Source organism: Colias philodice, chromosome 5 (genome assembly GCF_061535455.1).
Source record: "Colias philodice isolate Cphi_HAF_F1 chromosome 5, ilColPhil1 Martin Lab GWU primary, whole genome shotgun sequence".
Lineage (NCBI taxonomy): Eukaryota > Metazoa > Arthropoda > Insecta > Lepidoptera > Pieridae > Colias > Colias philodice.
Window position 1 is genome coordinate 105,771 of NC_143090.1, and position 20,929 is coordinate 126,699.

Genomic DNA, 20,929 nt, shown 5'->3' on the forward strand with positions numbered 1-20,929 from the left:
TAGCAAAAAATTTTGAAATGTTGTAATTTTTGAGCACCCTGTAGTCTGTATTTGTATGAACATATGTGGAGATCGCGTCCACTTATTTTCATGCGTAAACGATTATATTCATACTCAACTTTCTCGAATTTTTATAAAATAAACCTATGTTTTTGTTATATTCACTCAAAAGATTGTCTATTCTAGTGTGAAAATATAAAAATAAAAATCTAAAATACCTTGATATTATTTTTTTATGAGTATTTTTCTTTACAATGTCATATTTTTTCAAAATGTGTGGGAAAAAATGCTTCGAATAAGTAAAATAAACACGCCAGGGAGTAAGTTAAGTAACTAATATAAAATTTGGTTATCTAGTTAGCATCAAAATTTACAAGAGTGTCACAGGTTAAAGTTTATATCACAAATTTTAATACCGAAAAAAATCGGCAAATCAGCGCGGACCGCTCGAATTTCTCCGACAGACAGCACCTTTTTGACGCGGCGCGCCGCGACAGCTGAGGGGTTAATATTACAAATAAAAAAATGACTTTAAGGTGTTGTTAATCAATATTGTACATCAATAGTAAGTTCTCACTGTGAGACAATAATGACAAACGTAAGGACAGCATATTTGTGCTGTCTGTTTTAATTTTCAATAGTGTTCACCCGGAGTTGAAGCCTCCACATTCATAATAGTCAAGGGTCAGTGTGAACTGTGAACAGGCCATTTTAGCTCTGTTGGCACTTGGCTTGGATAAAGAAAAAAAAATATTTACACACTGTATCTATAATTTATTATATAATAAACCATATATAAGATTCACATAGTTAAGACAATACTGCGCTTCACCTACAGCATCAGCTAGTCATTTCGTCCGTACTCATCGCTAATACACAGTAGTGGAGTAGTACGAGCTGAGAGCGGTGCAACGCGAGCGCAAGAGCTGTCTGTATATTGTTCGTATTCTTATTATCATCCATAGACAATCAATGATTGGTATTATATTAATTAATTTTATTACAATAAAAATCAAATATCTGATCATGTTGCTGCCGCTCTCATAGGAAACATTCGCAGACATTAGGAAAGGACAAATGACATAAACAATCTACAGAATACAGTCGTCAATTCGTTCAGTCTTCTCGTTACACTCGGCTCATTCGGACCACAGTTCGCGGGGTTAGGGCTTCGCTACACTATACGAGTAGGTAGGTAGGTATATTTATTTACAACAGGTATATCGAGGTCATATCGATAAAATTCAAATCTCTAATACACACCGCGGGAGAACATTTGCAGATTGATAGACAGAGTATATAGGTACTTCAATATGCAATTGATCCCTTTTTATTGATGAACAACAAATAGAGATATAATAAATAATTAACATTATGTCATTATACACATAGGTACTAACTATCTTTGGTTCTTTAATTTAGGCCTCCCCCACATTGGGCGTAGGCCGAGCGTACGCGTTTCCTGAGCGTGCTGCCGGCGTCGGCGCGGCGCGGACGTCGCGTCAGCGCGCCGTCTGTGGGGCGCGGGCTACGCGTTGTCCAGCGCCGCGCGGGCGCTGCGTGAACGCCGCGCAGACGCCGCGCTTACGTCGCGTTCCATGGGCGTTCGGCCGCCCGTGCCCCCCGCACACATTCCCCTCCCGCGCCCGCTAGCATCTCAGTCAGTCACAAGGCAATGAGTGCGAGGGGCACGGCGCGGGCGGCCGAGTGCTTTAGACGCGACGTCGCGTCGGCGCGGCGCTTGCGCAGCGCTTGCATAGCGTTCGATGGCGCGACGCCCGCGCCCCACAGACGGCGCGCTGACGCGACGTCCGCGCCGCGCCGACGCCGGCAGCACGCTCAGGAAACGCGTACGCTCGGCCTACGCCCAATGTGGGGGAGGCCTTAATGAAAATGATGTAATTTTTTCCAGTAAGGTACATTGCAGTGTCAAATTCCGCAGGATATGTATATATATACTTACATATTATGTACATATTATAACCGATATACGTCATATAATATGTATTTTAACCGACATTCTCAAAAACGTCAAATGACAGAGATCAGGTAATTTTAGGTTTTAGTCTTATCCAGAAAAAAATATCTACACTACAGTCGCATGACGTCTAATGAGAAATAACACCAACAACAACAGTGAAAATTTACAATAACAAAGCCGACGCGCCGGGGCAGGACAACGTAGGGCATGGACCGCGCAGGGCACGGACCGCGCAGGGCACGGACCGCGCAGGGCACGGACCGCGCAGGGCACGGACCGCGCAGGGCACGGACCGCGCAGGGCACGGACCGCGCAGGGCACGGACCGCGCAGGGCACGGACCGCGCAGGGCACGGACCGCGCAGGGCACGGACCGCGCAGGGCACGGACCGCGCAGGGCACGGACCGCGCAGGGCACGGGACGCGCCGGGCACGGACCGCGCCGGGCACGGACCGCGCAGGGCACGGACCGCGCAGGGCACGGACCGCGCAGGGCACGGACCGCGCAGGGCACGGACCGCGCAGGGCACGGACCGCGCAGGGCACGGGACGCGCCGGGCACGGGTAGACGCGCACACGCGACGCTCCGAGATATGTATCTACAGAATATGTTACATAAAGTGCCTTTAGGCCGACTACATTAGGTCCATAATACTTTCATACAATATACTTTTCTATAAAATATAATATAATAGTACATCTAACTCTCAAACATTCATCGTACAAACACTGTTTACTTGCATGCGCTCAATATAATATGATTTATAAAAATCTCATCGTTGACAAATTTTATTAAATTTAAATAATCTTAAATGCTACGTAGTACGAATTTAGAAACTGATGAATGAAAATGATACAGGTAAGTACTAGGTAATAATAATACAATACAACGTGTGTAGTGGGTTGCTTCCTGGTAGAGCGAGTACAAACTACAACGGTGCCGGCTCGCTAGGACCGACCAACCAGAGAGCACTACTGGAAAATATTTCAAAATCGTTTTTATTTCCCTTTGAGAGTTTCAGTTGCAGCCGCTTTGTAAATAGTTAAAGTTTCGCAAAAACCATGTGTGACACAATAATTTGTTCCTCTTTATCTACTACCTATATAAAAATAAGTCGGGTTTTCCTTCCTGACGCTATAACTCCAGAACGCAAGAATCGATTTCCACGGTTTTGCGTTCGTTGGAAAGGTCTCGGGCTCCGTGAGGTTTATAGCAAAGAAAAGGTATCTCTGGTGGCGAAACGGAGTTCGCCCGGTTTGCTAGTAAGCACTAAAAATAATTCAGCGACAGCATAGGTCAATATGATATATTGCTGTCTTGTATAGTTGACTCGCTATAACTTTTTTATGATAACCAATAAACTAAATCGCGGGTTAAAGTTAGCGTCGGCCCAAAGTGACTATATCCACGCGGACGAAGTCACAGGCAGCAGCTAGTAAGTCCACACCCGAGCACAAAGGGCACCGTACTTACTCTACCGAGGAAGCTCAAGAGGTCACTGAATTATACAATTTTCTAGTAACCTTCTATTCGCTTGCGGTAACAATTAGAATAATTATGAATAAAATATAGGTTTGTAATTTGTATAATATAAAAAGTACAAATAATTTGTGTTTGTATAAAATTCCGCGTGTTTCGTGAGAAAAGGACAGAAAGTAGTTTTAAGTGAGGGAGGGAGGGGCTCGGAGGGCTCGCTGAGGGCAGCGCGCTCACTTGATGGAGCACGCGAACTGCGCGCGCAGCCGCCGCAGCGACGACGCCGCCGACGAGCTGGCCTGCACGAACGGATACTTTCAAGTTTCAACATAAATTACAGTTTATTAATGGTAGAAGCACAGTCTAAAAATCATACAGTCGTCCAACGAAGTCGTCTAGAAAATTTATTTAAATTTATTCATATTTTAGGAGAATCTACAGCTGTATTCTTAAATAATTTGGAAAATCCAAAAGTGCACGCCTCATAATTTTTTTTTAATAAATATTTATTAATTATTATTTTTGTTTATTTAATAACAATTAAACCACATCGAATCAGACCCTGAAAAATGAAAGGGTTCTATTCCTGAGCATACTCAAGCGTAAGAGAAAAAATAATTTGGAAAATCCAAAAGTGCACGCCTCATAATTTTTTTTTAATAAATATTTATTAATTATTATTTTTGTTTATTTAATAACAATTAAACCACATCGAATCAGACCCTGAAAAATGAAAGGGTTCTATTCCTGAGCATACTCAAGCGTAAGAGAAAAAAAAAGACTCGATTAGTAAAGTATTTCGGTCGCTATCGTGTTAACAAGAAAAAGGATCCGCACATACAGACACACGGACGTCCAAGACAGAACTTTTTTAAACTGTTTTTTAACTAGTTTAAATAACAAAAATGACATCAAAAATATCATGAACGTTAAAAATAGTGTTTTTTCTTAATATGTGTGTGTATGTATTATCTTACAAGTGCAATGTATGATACATAAAGACATTTTAAGTTTGAAAAATCAGATGTTTTGCGCGAAGTGACAGTAGTACCCACCTCAACGCTTCGCTTATGAGGCGTGCAAAAAGACTCGATTAGTAAAGTATTTCGGTCGCTATCGTGTTAACAAGAAAAAGGATCCGCACATACAGACACACGGACGTCCAAGACAGAACTTTTTTAAACTGTTTTTTAACTAGTTTAAATAACAAAAATGACATCAAAAATATCATGAACGTTAAAAATAGTGTTTTTTCTTAATATGTGTGTGTATGTATTATCTTACAAGTGCAATGTATGATACATAAAGACATTTTAAGTTTGAAAAATCAGATGTTTTGCGCGAAGTGACAGTAGTACCCACCTCAACGCTTCGCTTATGAGGCGTGCAAAATAGTCACATGATTCAATCATAATAAGCCATTTACAGATTCTCACGGCTAGAATAACATTAATATTATGTACCTAACAATAATTACAAATGTGCGATTACGCAACCTCGCAGGACAAGATAGCTAACATCATAAGTAACATTAACATTTGTTCTACGACTATTGGCATAACGCAATAAATTATTTTTAAATGATTTTTTAAGCTTTTATTGTACTCTCCTAACACTTGTTAGTCTATGCGCTGACTGTCGCAGATAGGTCAAGTTCAAAGGCACTAGCGCCGTCCGCCCCTACCTCCCCCCTCTCGTTCGCTTCTTGTTGACGTAATTTTTGGGATGCGCGTAGAGTTTATAATATTCAGACGGAAAATGAAATGAATATTTATTTTTGTATGAAAATAAAATATATAACAAATTATCAAAAGTCGTAGAACAAAAAATTTTGTTACTTATGATGTTAGCTATCTTTTCCTGCGAGGTTGCTGGTGTTTTACAAGTAACCCTGTACTTATATCATAAAAAAATCAACTATCATTTCGAATGGAAAAATGCATGAAATCAAAATATTATTTGCCCGGTCGAAGCGTATATAGAGACTATTATAGCACGTAGTAACCCTAGGTACAATTTATATTTCTGCCTGTTCGTTGCCTACCTTAAGAGCGGTAGACGGGTAGGAGTCACCGGCTGCATTGTCGTTCTCAATGTCGCCGTCGCAGTAGAGTGGCGCGGCGGCGGCAGGGTGCGGGGCGTGCGGGGCGGGCGGGGCGGGCGCGGGCGACAGCGGCGCGGCGAGCTCGTTGCCGTTGTCATCGCGCTCCGAGCGCGAGCCGCTGCTCTCCCAGCGCGACCACGCGCCTGCACCGCACATATACAACATCATTCACATTTTCATCTACAGCGCCTTTGAAAGCTCGTTGTACATGATTAGATAACATGACGCTTATCTATCTCGCTAAGTGCTAACGGATATTTATTATTTAGATCCGTATCTCAATATTCGATCCGCTCGTAATTCGGCGCATTATATTATATACTTACCTATTTTATAGTTTCAAATGTTTTTTGATAAATTATAAAAATTAAAGTAAAATAAAACATTCTCAAATCGGATAGGTATCGAAATGCGCGGAATGAACGTGTTTTCATAAGATGTTTCAATGTGAGCTTTTCTAGTTTTATAACACAGTATACATAGTTATTTACGTGAGCTATAATGTTTTGGCGAAATAAAGATTTTCCACAATTTTAAGTAGGTAGGTACTTACTGTCGGAAGAGCGCGTTGATCGTGAATTTTGTGCGCGGCTAGGAGACGACGAGTCCAGCTCCAGGGACGAACAAGAGGCGCCGGAGCGCTCCGACTCGTCCCAGGCGTCCTCGCTGTCGTCCCCGCCCGTGGCCCCGGTGGCCCCCGTGCCGCCCGTCCCGCCCGTGCCGCCCGTCGCGCCGGCCCCGCCGTCCACCTTCAAGCCGCCCGAACCCTCCTCGGTGTCGCATTCCTACATAATATGGGGTTTTGTTATAGGATGACGTTTACTGATACAATTTTGGAATAAGGTTTTAATATTTATTACTGTTCATTTTTTCCGAACTAATCACATGGACGTTCGAACTTGAACGTACACGTACAAATCGGAAGCTAGTTTATGCCTAAATTACGCGCAGCCCCTTTACCGAACAGGTAATTAATTCGTCAGGTGACAATAACGATAACGTCTACGACTACGAGGTATATATAACACAGTGACACAGCAGTGTCGTAGCCATCGAGATATATGTACTACGTACTGGAGAGGCGATCGCTACTACACTCTCTTTACAACGCGCTAGAGGCAAAAGTCACGAGTCTCATTAGTCTGTGCCGGACTGTGCTTCCCGCTTGCCGCGTCAACACGTGTTATTGCTCTGTTCAAAATGCCTTCGTGTGTGCTAAGATATTGTTTTAACAGTTCCTATAATACAAACAAAGCCCGAGGAGTGACTTTTCACCAGTAAGTTTCCTTATTATGAGAAAGTCATGCATTTTACTAATATTGTTATCATTTTGCGAAAAATCACCACGCGTTCTGCGTTTCGCGCCATTTTTCATAGACTAACAGCACAGACGTGACACTATCGATGAGTCTGTTAAAAAAATGTAACTGGATTTTTTAACTATGTATAATATACAATATATACTAGGAAAGATTACCGTGGTGTAGTACCTAAATATTTATACTTTTACCCGACTACGCAAACTAAAACGGTAGGTTATATTAAGTAATATTTATTTATTTGCCTATTTTTATTTATTAAAAAAAGGTTCATCAACAGTTGTTCCAATAGGATTTATAAATTATTATGCACAACAATTACAAATAAACACAACATTCACAGAAACTAATACAGTAAAAGTTCCTTAATCGCGCTTCCTTTATTCACTATTCGCGGATTAAAAAAATGCGACCCAATTTCTATATTCGCGACTAAATTTTTTTTTATTCGCGGATTTAATAAGTACATACTACATACATAATAATAAAATTATTCCAATAGGTATCTTACCCAATATCCTTGTCAAATGGACTAATAAGAAAGTAAAATAGATCTTATTACAAGTTTGCCTAAAGTATATTATGTTCTTAAATGATATCGCCGAGGCCTTTGACACAAGCCGCCTTTGTCACAAGCCGCCTCTGCGGCGATTGATGTTTTTGAGAATGTAAATAAACAGAATGGAAGCAACCTTATAACTCAATAAATAAAGTATATTTTTAATTGTAGTATCAGTACCACCAGATAGTACCGAGTAAACAGATTGCACAATGTGTCGCATCTGCACGCATTGCTTAATCTTTGAACTTGAAGCCACGCCTCGCTCGTTCCACACGTACCCCACCACATCGGCCGCGCGCAATGTTTTTGTTTGGAATAACCTCTCTAGTAGTACATATATCTCGATGGTCGTAGCACGTGTCATTAGCAACCGGTGTGGATCCCGAATTTGCCGCCCTATCATTTTTAAATGAATTACAAAAAATGTCGAGCATAATATAACTAAACTGAAAAGTAAACTAATTAATGTTCTCACATAAAAAAGTTTACTCAGTCATTCTTACAAAACATGCGAAACTGAAACGAATGAACTGATTGAATAAAAAGAAGACAGACAGAATGCCAGACCCTCTGTCATTACGATGAAGTACAAAGGATTGACAAAGACAGATGTTTTTTTTTAATGAAAATTGTAACAAAGTAATTATAAGTTTTCTTAATACATAATAGTTATTTGAGAACGGGAGAACGTTGTATCAACCATGCAACATAAATTTATAGGAACAGCATCAAAAAATTGACGAAAAAAACTTTTTTTTTTTGACCACCAGTGAAATGCCGCCCCCGCCGAAGTGCCGTATCCGCCGAAGTGCCGCCCGGTGCGGACCGCAGCCGGCGCCCCCCCCCCCCCCATGCTACGCCACTGTGTCACAGATTAACTAGAGTTACAATACCTACAAGATGCAGTTTACAACATTCTTTCGTCATTTACCTATTTTTTAGGTTTGGTATAAACGTACATTTTTGAGATCATGCGGAGGGCTTGCTTCCTCGCTCGAACTGGTTTCATCTGCGAAAAAAGAGAATAATAAAGAGTATCTTTTTAACTAGGTGTTTATGCAACCATTTATTCAATCACTAATTTGTTTTTTTTATTTACTAATTTAGCAGAATAAACATTAGAACGAAATAAGAAATAAGGAGAGATTTACCTTTATTGCTTTTGTGATTGTTGAGCTTGTGCTGCAGGAGCGGATAGAAGCCGCGCGCCGTCGCGTTGTGCGGCTCGTACTGCAGGATCAAGCGGCAGTACTTCAGCGCCTCTGCGTACTGCCGTCTCATTATCGCAGATAGAAACTGAAATTACAACTGACAATAAACACACATAATATTTTTTTATGAACCTATAATATACATTTATGAATGTGATGGAAATTTCCACTTATCTTCATCAGCTGTTCTAATATTTATAGGACTACCGATTTCAACTCTATTCTATAATATACCTAAAAGTAGGATTTTACATAGTGGATTATTGTTTATATTTTATAATAGATATTAAAATAAGTCGGGTTTTCCTTCCTGATGCTATAACTCCTATCCAGAACGCACGAACCGATTTCCACGGTTTTGCATTCGTTGGAAAGGTCTCGGGCTCCGTGAGGTTTATAGCAAAGAAAATGTATCTCTGGTGGCAAATAGATATAAGATAATAGATATAAGTTACGAAATGAACGTACTATAATACTTTATTGCACACACACAAGATTTACATAAAACACAGAAAAAAAAACAAACAGATGCAAGTATGTATGTACAAATGGCGGCCTTATATCTATACTTAGATCTATACTTATATTATAAAGCTGGAGAGTATGTTTGTTTGTTTGTTTGAACGCCCTAATCTCAGGAACTACTGCTCCGATTTGAAAAATTATTTCGGTGATAGCCCGGTAGATAGCCCATTCATCGAGGAAGGCTATAGGCTATATAAGGCTATATATCATCACGCTAAGACCAACAGGAGCGGAGCCACGTGGGTGAAACTGCGGAGCGCAGTTAGTTATCAAATAAAATTTTGTGAATAACGGAGTTAAAAGATAGCGCGATAGCGACAGGGCCGTAGCCAGAGATATAATCTGTGGCCAGTCAAATTTGAGGTAGGGCAGCATTCTTACAGGTGGGGCGGAAGTGACGGAAGTAACTCCGGCCAAGAGGGAGTCGGACTCGCGCACCGATGATTCTGTATAAAACTGTTTTTCTAAGTTTCCTTTGTCAGTGCTATATATACAACGTTGCTTGGTACTAAATTTTAGGATTCTGTGTTCACGGGAAGTACCCTGTAGGTTTTAATTCTTTACTTTTGTAACTACAATTTTTCACATAACCACAGAATACAATATAATACCTAGTAGCTAAACGCTACAGAACGGACACTCTCCGCCTCCCGCCAAAATTAAACACTTACCTCACCCGCACGATCAGTCTAAAAATGGTCCATATTTTTCTACAGGGACGATACGCAACGAAGATTGACAACATTAATCAAATTGACTTAAGTAAAGTAATTTTATTATTTTGGATTTGTGATTATCGTTTTTCGTAGAAAATGGTTAGATATTGTGCTGTTTACGGATGTATTTCAACAGAAAAACGCGAATTTTTTTTTTCGGCTAGTCAAAAATGTGCCAACCATAATAACCAAGTGTTTCGTTTTTTATTTTTAGATATCTTTAAAAAAAATTTTCTACGATATTTGGTGAAAACTTACCTTATAATATCCGAAATACACCGTAATTAATTTGATTACAAATATTTCCTTTTTCGTCTTATTTCAACTTAATATAAAAGGAGCAGCTTAACTTTCAATCGAAAATTCTCACGTCAAAATATGAGCTGTTTCAAAAAACTTTCCTTTTTTCCTAGTGCCTCTAGCGTTTTTTAACATGTGCTTGCGGGCGCGTATGCGCGTCCATTCAACTTAAAAAACTTACTTCGAGTGCGGCGGGCCGCACCTGTGCGTTCATTGTTCATCTCTATTGTTTGGAAGGCATCAAAAAAATGGGTCGGTAAGGGTGTCTATACTCTATACACTGACTTTTCTTTGACCAAGCGATATTCGTTTGTAACATTATTATAATACTAACAGACGTTCGAACTTGGTGCGCCCGGACCACCGTACTCGTGCGGTGCGATCGACTCGCCACACGACCGCACCGCACCTAGGGTTGCCAGTATTTGATTTAAGGGTTAACAGCATCAAAAATACGAGTTTTAGTTATTTTTTACGGGAGACAATTAAAACAGCAATGTTAAATAGAGAAAATTTATTTTTGGCATTTATATTTGCTGTTGGAAGAAACAGCTTTTAATAGCTCTTCATTTTGTAAAGCGAATGTATAAAAATCTTTGCACGATAATTTAAAATTACATTTACAGCTCATTTTGCAGCTCCGCCTTTACAGTTTCAATATTCAATCGGTTTCGGCTATACGTCCAGGCATTGCCGCACAAAAAAAATATTCGTTGTTTAAAAATTACGATTAAATTTACGATTTTTAAAAAAACATTTAAAATATGTATTGGAATTTTCTCGGCCGACTGAGCTAAATAAATTCGTATAAAAAAAAATAGATACACTAGATAATTTATTATGTTGCTAATATATGAAGTGATTAAAGGCGCAAATTATCCTTTTTAGAAACGATATTGTCGATAGAGGCGAAAGTATTGTAATTTTTACTGATTTTCGTTTTTATTTTTTTATATTATATGCAGGCGTTAGTAGAAGCTCTGTTCAGTACCAAAAGAAACCTTGAACTGAGTTCTACATGTGACAAAAATACCACATTCTAGCCACGAAGGTATTACGAGATATAGATTTTCAAAGAATGTCAGGGTTGTCCCTAGTAAACAAAATTATATATATCATCTATCTATTACCAAGTTTTTGTTTATGTTTTAGTCGTTAGTTATAGTCGATATTTCAATATATTATTATAGGTAGGTACCTACTTAATTCTTATATGTAATAAATTAACTGAACAAAAAAATATCTTAGATTTATAAGACAATTCAATAATATCAAATTAATACAAATTAATCTCCTTTTTTGTGAATATTTCGAGCATTGATCATAGTAATCTCATTAAAAGTCAAACCGAATTATTTGAAAATCTATTTCTCGTAATAAATTCGTGGTTAGAATGTTGTATTTTTTTCACATGTAGACCTCAGTTCAAGGCTTCTTTTGGTACAAGTACAAGTTACAACCATTGAAAAGAAGAAAACGAAGAGAAAAGAATGGGCAAAATTATATTTAAAAGACAGGGATTCATTCAGACATATGCAGTCATATCATAAATCTTTGTAGAGTTCTAAAATTTATATTATTAATCTTTTTTCAGTAATAGCCACGTCATCCGACGCCATCGCCATTGATAACGATCGACCGACGTCCGTTTGGTTTGGCGGTAGAACTGTGACTAAAGCTGTAATAAGTATATAGTCTATGACTAAAGCGCTGTCCGGTGCGATTGCCCGTCCACACGCGCGAATTTGGTACGGTCCGCACCAAGTTCGGAAGAAAAAACCATCGAACCGACCGTACCGTCAATAATAATAATTATGTCCGGCGGACCACTGTACACATGATCGAATATGGTCCAGAGCGCACCAAGGTCACGGTGCGGTCCGTACCAAATTCGAACGTCTGTTTATACTTTTATTACCACAGTATTACCATATATTACCATATTTCCTACAGTAGTGCGACGAATGTACTTGTGCAGAGTAACGGAGGGGAACTGGCGGGGGTCGGGCGACGCGGGCCGCGTAAGGCAAACACGCTTAGTTTGCCTTACCTAGCGCGAAAGGACGACGCAGTCGTATTTTTTGTGTAATAATTTTATTATACATAGGTACTTACATATTCTATTACGGCGCGCACAAACTGTGCCATTTACGGATGTAAATCTACATTGAAATCCCAGAAGGAAACAATATTTCAGAAAGATTGTATTAATTGTATCTGTTTAATTTAAATCAAAGCTTTGTATATGTTGTCCTCATTATTTTCTAATCAGATTGTACATCCCAATGCGAATGCATTACTTAGTTAAATGTTATAATATACAATTAAGAACATCCAAAAATAGTGTCCACTTATATAATATTTAGCAGTGCAATATCTGTAGGTAATTATATATTTATGAACAAATAATTACATCAGATTTAATAATCGCAATTATTTTGAATGTACATATGAATAAATGATTTCATCATATAAATATTAATAATCACAATTGTTTTATTTCCCATTTGTTGCAACCCTAGCGTATTTTCGTGTGGCAGCGTAAGTACCTACGCTGGCGGCGGCATCGCGCGACATCAAAGGCGATTCCTTACTGTAGGAAATAATATTGTAATACTGTGCTTTTACTTTTAGCGCAATAAATTTTATGACCGTCATAAAACACGAAAATTTTCAAACGCACATAAGCGCCGTGCCGCACTTGGGCAAAGTCACAGTATTACAATATTATTTCCTATACTGTGGCAAAGTATTGAAGGACGCACTAATGCGCCCAGCCGCACTGGGTAGACTTTCTTCAACCGCGCAAACGCGTTCATAGCACCACACGAAATATTTATTGGACGCGCATGTGCGTTTGCCGCACCGGGTTAGTGAGCTATTTACTACGCATCTGCAATTAATTCGCAATTTCGATAATATTTCAAAAGAAAAAATGTCAAGAGTTCAAACTTCAAAGTAACGATACAAGAGCTAATATTTTGCAGCATATTCAAAAACAAAACACATGAAATGATTTCAAAAAAAAACATTCCAGCTTGTTTGAGAAATTTGCCTGATTTATAGTGGAGTCATTTTAATAGCCAACATTTGACTATTAGAACATTTTAAGTAAACTGTATCTTCATAGAAAGGTGACCTGCTTAATTAAACATCGATTTACCTAAGTAATTAAAGTGAATCCGTCCCGGTAATATTTTTATTCGTAAATTTAAGGAGCAAAATAAAAAGAGTAACTACCTATAATTTAAAAAAATTGCATTTATTCTTGTGTACTTTATGGTTAACTAGCTTCCGGCCTGCAGCTTCGCCCACGTTTTCATCGTTATATGTCTGAATATAAATTCAAGAAATATGACAGCTCACCTCAGCTAGAAACTCTGAAGGCGCCGAGGAAGGCTCGTTGCCGTCCGAGCAATCCGGGCTGGTGGAATGTCGAGTGGCGGTGTCCATGGCGCGGGCGCGCACCAACCGCTCCGGCGAGGCCGAGTGCCCGCTCTCGGGCGCCGGCGGCAGCTTCACCACCAGGCGGCGCTCGGGGCGCGGCGCGGCGGGCGCGCGCGGCGGCGACGCGAGCCGCGAGCTGAGCAGGCGCAGCGCGGCGCGCGACGCCGTGTCCAGCGCGAGCGGCGCCGAGCTGGCGGGCGGCGGCCAGGCGGCGCGCGGCCGCGGCGGCGGCGGGGCGGGCCGCGGCGGCGCGGGTCGGTACAGGCGCGAGTTCGGGACGGGTCGCCGGAACACGCGCTTTCGTCTGCGACCACGATTCGAGCTCCCTCTGTCCGCCTTCCGCTTCGATTGAATCGCTGGGCCCGGGTAGCTGGGCGACAAGTGAAACAAAATTATGTCCTATGTTTTCCTAGGGTTTTACGGGTAATACGGGTTTTAACTAAAGTCCGGTCGCGGAGCAGGAAGAATTTCGTACATTAACCTGTTATTACCTGTCACTGTCACTCCCTTGTAAAAATAATGTGTCTTGCTCGTACAGGTGCAATGACCGCCGTCCTTAGGGATTGTAAACCTTAACCTGAGAGCGTAAGGTTTGTGTTTGCTTGATTGGTGTCAGGTGTTTAATTATGATTTTGTGAATTCAAAATTTATAAGAATAAACCTCAAACTCTTTATGTCCAATCAAAATCCGCCTAAGTCGAAATCGTGTGTTAGACTAACGTATTTCTGTAATATTGTACATAGTAAATTATTTTTTGAAAAATAAGGTCATAAAGAAGTTTCACTTCTTATGTGTGTACACGCACACTTTTTTATATGTATAATATAATATCGTGGTTATTGAAAAAGTTAACTAACTAATAAGTATTGTAAATAAATAAAGGACATTTATTTTATAAATTAGTAAAAAACAATTTCTCCTCCAAATATTTCATGTAAACTGCACTTCATTCAAAAATGTTTGTGACCACTGTCAGTAGGTAAAGAGGTCATTGTACGAAATTCTTTCTGCTCCGCGACCGGACTTTACACAGCAACAGCAGCTGATGACTCATTTATGTTATGAATCAACATCGTAGTTATAAATTATACTTACAATTCGAAAGCAACTTATATGCGTTGATAGCTCTGTACAGTGAGTGAACAACTTAACTAACTGAGAGGGCCGGAGATCGAATCCAACCGGGTACCTCAAGACATCTTATTATAATTTTTAATTTTATATTTAAAATTTTCTTATTAAAATTTTCTTATAAGAAATAATAGTCATGGAATCGCAAAATGTAACATTTCGCACACGGAAGGTTAATCGGAGTATGGATGATATTTGTTTAGAGACATCACCTAGCTACAACGAAGATTCAAAAAGTTTACCGGATCTTTCTACAATGAACTTTGAATTAGACGAATTAAAGGAAAAAATTACTGCTTTACAGACCTTGTTAGATAGCGCGAATAGCGAAATAGACCAACTTATTTTAGAAAATAAAAGAGGATCACAACTTTTTCATCGCTAAATATCATAAAAGTTAAACGAAGAATCGATTTTGATAAAGAAAACCTTTTAGAATTAACCTTAAACAATCAGTCAAAAAATTTAACAACCTTGCAAAAACCAGACTCGAGCATTAACAATACAATAATGGAAAAGAAATCTAAAGAACTTCTTTTTATTTTCGGCGGTCAACAATGTGTAGACATGGCTGTTCGACTTCACCGTAACACATTTAACTTAGCCGCAAAATATGAAATATCATCAATAACAAAACCTTTTGCTCACACAGAAGACATAACAGCACCATGTTAAAAAAATAAAAACAAAACCGACGGATAAATTTATTTTAAGTTTAGGAGAACACGATGATAACCCATTCCACTTTATGGCCGAAACTGCGGCTATACTCCGATATTTAAAGGACACTAGTGTAATTATACTTAATATTGTTAAAAACAGATATTTAAATGAAAATCTTATTAATAATTATTTAAAGACAAATAGTTATGTTTAAAATATTCGAATTGCACATTCTTGAATGTTAATGAAAATGATTGTAACTCTCACAGTAACTACCTAAATAGAATATGTTATAAAATTAATACAGAAATCGAATTCAAACATTACAGTAACGAATTTTTGGTTTGCAAAGACTGGTTAAATAAATTAAAATCAACTAATAAAATTAAATTCAGTAGTACAGTTACTAACTTAAAAAATAAATATTATAAGGATACATCTACCCAAGCTGAGAATTCGTTACCATACGTTAATAATTATTATATGTACTAGCGATAAAGCTAGGTACGCAAACCGTTGACGCAGAAAATTTGGTTGAAGAGACTGAGTTTTTTCGAGCATAAAGTATATGATGGTAAATATCTTCTGCATCAAAACATTGCAGGCATACTGAATAAAATAGAGTGGCTTGAGTTGTGTTTGGCAGAAATTGAAGAAAACATTAGTATAATATGTCTAACTGAAACTTTTATCAAAAAAGGAGAGGAATGCAACCTTATTCTACAAAATTTTTATGTTGCTTCATCTTTCTGTAGATCACAAGAAAGGCGTGGAGGTTGTTGTATTTTACTAGACAAGTCCCTTGATTGCAGGACTATTAACTACTGTGCCGATTATACAGTAGAAAAAATATTTGAATGTTGTGCCGTTGAGATACAAAGCATGAATTGTTGCGTGGTTTGTATATATATAGAACACCTAACTCAAACATTACAAAATAATTTGAAAATTTGAACTTTTCCTTCATAAATTAACCGCAAACAAAAATAAAAATATCATATTGGCTGGAGACTTTAATATTGACGTAATGAAAGAAAGTCAGTCTTCATAATGGTTTAAAAATTTGCTAAAAAATTTCAACATTAATATAATTATTAATCAACCAACTCGTAAACTATCATGCCTAGATATAATTGCAACAAATATACCGCGAGCAGAGGGTAAGGTACTGAAAGTATTTCTCTCAGATCATGAAACATGTCAACTAGTTAGTCTACCAAAGCAAGCTGGCCATAAACCAAAGTATTGGTTTGTAACGCGAAGAGACTATTGCCAGGAAAATATTAGGAAATTTGACATGCATTTGAAATCTCTTTAATGGACGGATGTTTTAAATGAAATAAATGCTAACGCAGCTTTCAAAAGTTTCATGAGTCTGCTTACTGTATGATTTATGTTTTCCTTTGTACAAAAGAAGGATAACGAATACTCTCAGTCACGTGAAATGGATGTCAAAGGGTATAAAAATAGCATGCGCGAGGAAAAAACAGCTAAGATTTATTCATTATAAATCAAAGTCCTTGAAAAAAAAGTTAGAATTTCAAAAATATAATAAGATACTCCGATCTTGTATAAACTGCTCAAAAAGAATAATAAATAATAGATTAATATTAAATTCCAAAAACAAAACAAAAGCTACTTGGGATTTGATAAAGAACAGAGGGACGCATAATATGTCTGATAACAACTGTATTGACCTAATCTCACATAATGACGTTGATATAACAGATCCATTAAAAATTGCTATGACATTTAATAATTTTTTTACTAATTTGACATGTATTAATTCAATAACTACTTCCATTAATCAATCAAATCATTACAAATCCATACTAATATTAACAATGCGAAAGTAACTCTGTCTGTCTGTCTGTCTGTTACTCAATCACGCCTTAACTACTGAACCAATTTGCATGAAATTTGGTATAGAGATATTTTGATACCCGAGAAAGGACATATATAGGATAGGTTTTATCCCAGAAATCCTACGGGAACGGATTTTTTTGAAAACGCGGGCGAAGCCGCGGGCGGAAAGCTAGTATAGAATAAATTCAATCAATAGCAGCATATTTCTCTCACCATGCACAGAACAAGAGATTGTTAAAATTATAAATTCTCTTAGAAATACAAACGCTGTAGGTTATGACTCAATAGCTACAAGCATACTGAAAGAATGTAAACACAGCTTTTCTTACGTACCTATTGGGGAATTTAATTAATAAATCATTCTCGCAAGGCATCTTCCCTAAAATCCTGAAAGTATCTATTGTTAAACCATTTTACAAAAAAGGCAGCAAAACTGATATAAAAAATTACCGCCCGATTACACTTATATCCATTTTTTCAAAAATTCTGGAAAAAGCCATGAGTGCCAGACTGTTAAAATTTTTAAACAAATATAATATAATTAAAAAAGAACAAACAGGGTTTCAAGCAAATAAATCTACTACTTTGGCTACGTTCTATTTAATTGAGGAAGTAACGAGGTGCATTAATAATAAAATTCCGGTTACATCAATCTTCGTCAAAAGCTTTTGACTTTGTGGACCACAAACTACTCATATATAAATGTGAGAAATATGGCATTAGAGGTCCTGCTCTTGAATGGATTCATGATTATTTGTTTCAGAGACAACAGAGTGTTGAAATAAATAAAATAGATAATAACCTAGAGATGACCACGTACAAGTCCCCCTACTATTTAGCTAATAGTTTCGGAGTGCCACAGGGCAGCATATTGGGGCCTTTATTATTTTTAATTTACATAAATGATCTACCTGACATAATGGACCAAAAGTGTATATTGTTTGCAGACGACATTTCAATAATTTATTCTGACGATCACAAAGAGATTAACTATAACACGACAATTAACAATAATTTAGAATTAGTATTGACATGGTTTAATGATAATAATCTATCTGCGAATATGACTAAAACAAAATTTATTCAATTTTCGAATTATAAAGCTCGACACACACCGCTTAATGTAACGGACAAATTCCATACCATAGAACCAACACGTTACATAAAGTTCCTAGGGTTAAATGTAGATCAAAATTGCAATTGGAAAGCTCATTGTGACAATATGATTACTGGAAAAATAAATAAGTTCGTTTACGCATTAAGAAGATTAAGAAAAACAGTGTCCTTTAATGCTGCGCTTACCGCATATTACGGATACGTTACATCTGTGATACGGTATGGAATTATATTCTGGGGCAACTCGACAGACGTGACAAATGTATTCTTGGCACAGAAGAGGTGCATAAGGGCTTTGTGCAATATTGGTCCCTTAGAATCTTGTCGACCATTATTCAAAAAGCACCATCTTTTAACACTCACGGGTTTATACATTTTGGAAATATGTTTATTTGTCAAAAAACACGGTGAACTTTTTAAAAACATGAAAGATAACTCTAGATTGGGACTAAGAGATCCTACACGTCTTATGATGCCTAATTACTGCCGTTCAGCACTCTACCAAAAGAATGCCAGTGTGATGTGTATAAAGATATTTAACCATATACCAAAGCATATAAGGGAACTGCCAAAAAATTTAATGCACAAAAAATTAAAATCGTGGCTATAATTCCCGAATTTTGTAATGGAGAAAATAATAACGATTATATTGTAATAATCAAATTGTACTAATAAATAAAATTGTAGTATTGCTGTATTATAATGTATATCTATAATAATAATAATAACCTAACTTAAATATTTGTATGCCAATTTGTTGGCGAATTGTGCGGATGTGAAATTTATTATATAACAACTTTGTAACCACAATTCATACAAATAAATTATCATTTCATTTCATTTAACTATTTGGGCCTAGTAGTAGTACCTAATAGCTAAATGCACTTGTTACAACTAGAGCAGGCTCCAAGGAGATGTTCGTTTGCATAAATAGCGGACCTAAATCTGACTTCTGATATATATTGTATAGATCCCAGACATCCTATAGACAGATGTTGCCAACCAGTTTTGTGGTCCCCTTCCCCGCACCCCGGTAATTAAATATGGCATACAAAGAAAAAAATAAACATTTCCAAAACATGCCGCGTGGGGTATCAAATGAAAGAGCTTATTGAGTAGATCACGAATATATAGCATACTATAACATTTCTTACACTTTCTCTAAGATTTTTTAGAAAATTTACGAAAATGCTCCATTTTTGAGTTAACTTTAAACCACTATAGATTGAAAACTCATGAATATATTTTTTAAATTATTATTTTAAATAATTAACAATAGTCCATTGTTTACGATTCAATAGTTCGTACAGTGAAATAGTTGCATGGGGGAGTGGGGGGAGCATTCAAAGATGGCGAGTATATTTTCCAGTTTATGCCAGAAATAAAGGCCTTATACAAAAATATCGGTGTCAGGGCTTGGAATAATTATCTCTGCACTATCGTTGTGTTTGACAGAATGAAAAATATGGCAGAACATTCTTGAATCAGCCTCTTAACTTCATCAGCCTCTTCTAAACTTAAATATACTTCTTTGAATGCTCCCCCCACTCCCCCATGCAACTATTTCACTGTACGAACTATTGAATCGTAAACAATGGACTATTGTTAAATATTTAAAATAATAATTTAAAAAATATATTCATGAGTTTTCAATCTATAGTGGTTTAAAGTTAACTCAAAAATGGACCATTTTCGTAAATTTTCTAAAAAATCTTAGAGAAAGTGTAAGAAATGTTATAGTATGCTATATATTCGTGATCTACTCAATAAGCTCTTCCATTTGATACCCCACGCGGCATGTTTTGGAAATGTTTATTTTTTTCTTTGTATGCCATATTTAATTACCGTTGTGGGGAGAGGGGGACCACAAAACTGGTTGGCAACATCTGTCTATAGGATGTCTGGGATCTATACAATATATATCAGAAGTCAGATTTAGGTCCGCTATTTTTGCAAACGAAACTCCACTGAGAGTCCGGTCTAAGCTAGTTCTACTCGTTTTTATCTTCTAAAAATTTGCTGTCAAAAAGTTCTTTTCAATTAGTTAGTTACATCTATTTCTTACTAGTAAAAAAATATAACATTTACTCACAGGCGCGGATTGGGCGTGTAGAGAGGGCGCGGGCGGGCGGGGGCGGTGTGCGGGCGGGCGGGGGAGAGGCGCGCGCGCCGCGGAGCGCCCAGGTCGATCACATCCACTCCTGTCTCACTTGCTGATCTACAAATATATACTTAATTCATAATTCACTCTTATAATTAACACGAAAAGTTTATTATTAGTAGTAGACTATTAGATAAGGCAGCATAAAAGCAGTACCTAACACAAGCATTAGCACCTCGACCACACTCGATAATGGCGCAGCTAATATTATTTCATATTTCGTATTAGTTTGATGTTGACTAAGTAACTAAGTGTTGAGTAAGCTTGTAGGATGATACTATAAAAATTCCGTCTAAAAATATGATGAAATGGATCAAAATATTGCTATTTTTTATAAATTACCTAGTAGG

General features: G+C 37.7%; 1 protein-coding gene and 1 pseudogene across 1 annotated transcript in view; one reads left to right on the forward strand and one right to left on the reverse strand.

Moving 5' to 3' along the window:
- Nucleotides 1–2,842: 2,842 nt before the first annotated feature.
- LOC149488169 (uncharacterized) overlaps nucleotides 2,843–20,929 on the reverse strand; it is a 28,519-nt gene continuing 10,432 nt past the window's right edge. The window contains exons 6-12 of the mRNA XM_089694956.1: nucleotides 20,511–20,636; nucleotides 13,561–14,011; nucleotides 8,594–8,738; nucleotides 8,402–8,451; nucleotides 6,115–6,346; nucleotides 5,502–5,704; nucleotides 2,843–3,756 (exon numbers count right to left, since the gene is read on the reverse strand). Of these exons, the coding sequence (XP_089551082.1) occupies nucleotides 3,691–3,756; nucleotides 5,502–5,704; nucleotides 6,115–6,346; nucleotides 8,402–8,451; nucleotides 8,594–8,738; nucleotides 13,561–14,011; nucleotides 20,511–20,636 (1,273 nt within the window). The 3' untranslated portion in view covers nucleotides 2,843–3,690. The remainder of the gene's footprint in view (nucleotides 3,757–5,501; nucleotides 5,705–6,114; nucleotides 6,347–8,401; nucleotides 8,452–8,593; nucleotides 8,739–13,560; nucleotides 14,012–20,510; nucleotides 20,637–20,929) is intronic.
- On the forward strand, nucleotides 14,910–15,928 carry LOC149488170 (uncharacterized; annotated as a pseudogene).